The 847-nt window shown below is 66.0% G+C and overlaps 1 protein-coding gene across 1 annotated transcript; it reads right to left on the bottom strand.

Annotated features, from left to right (window-relative positions):
* Positions 1-37: 37 nt before the first annotated feature.
* LOC118453326 (mamu class II histocompatibility antigen, DR alpha chain-like) lies at positions 38-385 on the bottom strand (the record flags this gene model as incomplete). Its single annotated transcript, XM_035903745.1, has 1 exon — positions 38-385. A coding segment is annotated over exon 1 (344 nt), but the record flags the coding sequence as incomplete, so codon positions are not given.
* Positions 386-847: the final 462 nt, after the last annotated feature.

The following is an 847-nucleotide window of genomic DNA, read 5'->3' as shown; positions in this document are numbered from 1 at the left end:
GTCTCCACGTGCTCCAGGGGAGCAGGGCGCTGTGCACCTCGCGGCCGGCTGGGCCGCAGGGTGTGGGGGCAACGGCCCTGGCAGGGTCCCCAGGGGTGAAGGCACTGGCTGTGCCATGGCCGGGTTGTTACCGGTGGTTGCCTGTGAGCGGTTGGAGTTTTTCATCATGATCTCCAAGTTATGTTTCTCTGCAGCTATGTTCTGCAGCGCTCCCTGTGCCTCGAAGGTGGCGAATTCCCCAAACTCAGGCAGGCGCCACACGGTCTCTGTCTTCTGCAGATCCACATGGAACATCTCGTCCCCGTCAAAATCAAACATGAACTCGCCGCCCTCCTGCTGCAGCCTCTCATCCCGCTGGTAGAATTCAGCCTGGATTATCATGTGCCCCACTGGAAGGGACAGGCATTGGGGTCAGTGCCCTTCCCACCACCACAGGGCTCGCCCCATCTCCCCAGGGGCTCCCCCGGGGACGCTGCATGGGTGCAGGGCGGCCCTGAAGGGGAGAACAGCCCACCCTGAGCCTCTCCCTTCCCTCAGGGGTCCCACAGGGCTGGGCCGATGCTGACAGCCCCCCGCCCAGGAAAGGGACTGCTGGGACGCCCGCTCTGCCCCCAGCCCCCGACTCCAGCACCTCAGTGCCCTCAGGAGGTTTCCCTCCCCCATCACCTGAGGCTGGGGCCAGGACAGGCAGTGGGGGCCACAGGGGCCTGTGCGGGGTGGGGTGGTGGTCCCGGGGCCCCACAGACTTGGGCACCAGCTGTCCTGCCCCACACAATAACCCCACCGGGGCCAGTCCATGGGGCACGGCCACCGCAAAGGGACACCCAGGAGCAGTGGGAGCTGCTGG

Source organism: Egretta garzetta, unplaced genomic scaffold (genome assembly GCF_000687185.1).
Source record: "Egretta garzetta isolate BGI_Z169 unplaced genomic scaffold, ASM68718v1 Scaffold1971, whole genome shotgun sequence".
Classification (NCBI taxonomy): Eukaryota; Metazoa; Chordata; class Aves; order Pelecaniformes; family Ardeidae; genus Egretta; species Egretta garzetta.
The sequence above is the reverse complement of the archived record's forward strand: the minus strand, read 5'-3'. Positions and strand labels throughout refer to the sequence as shown.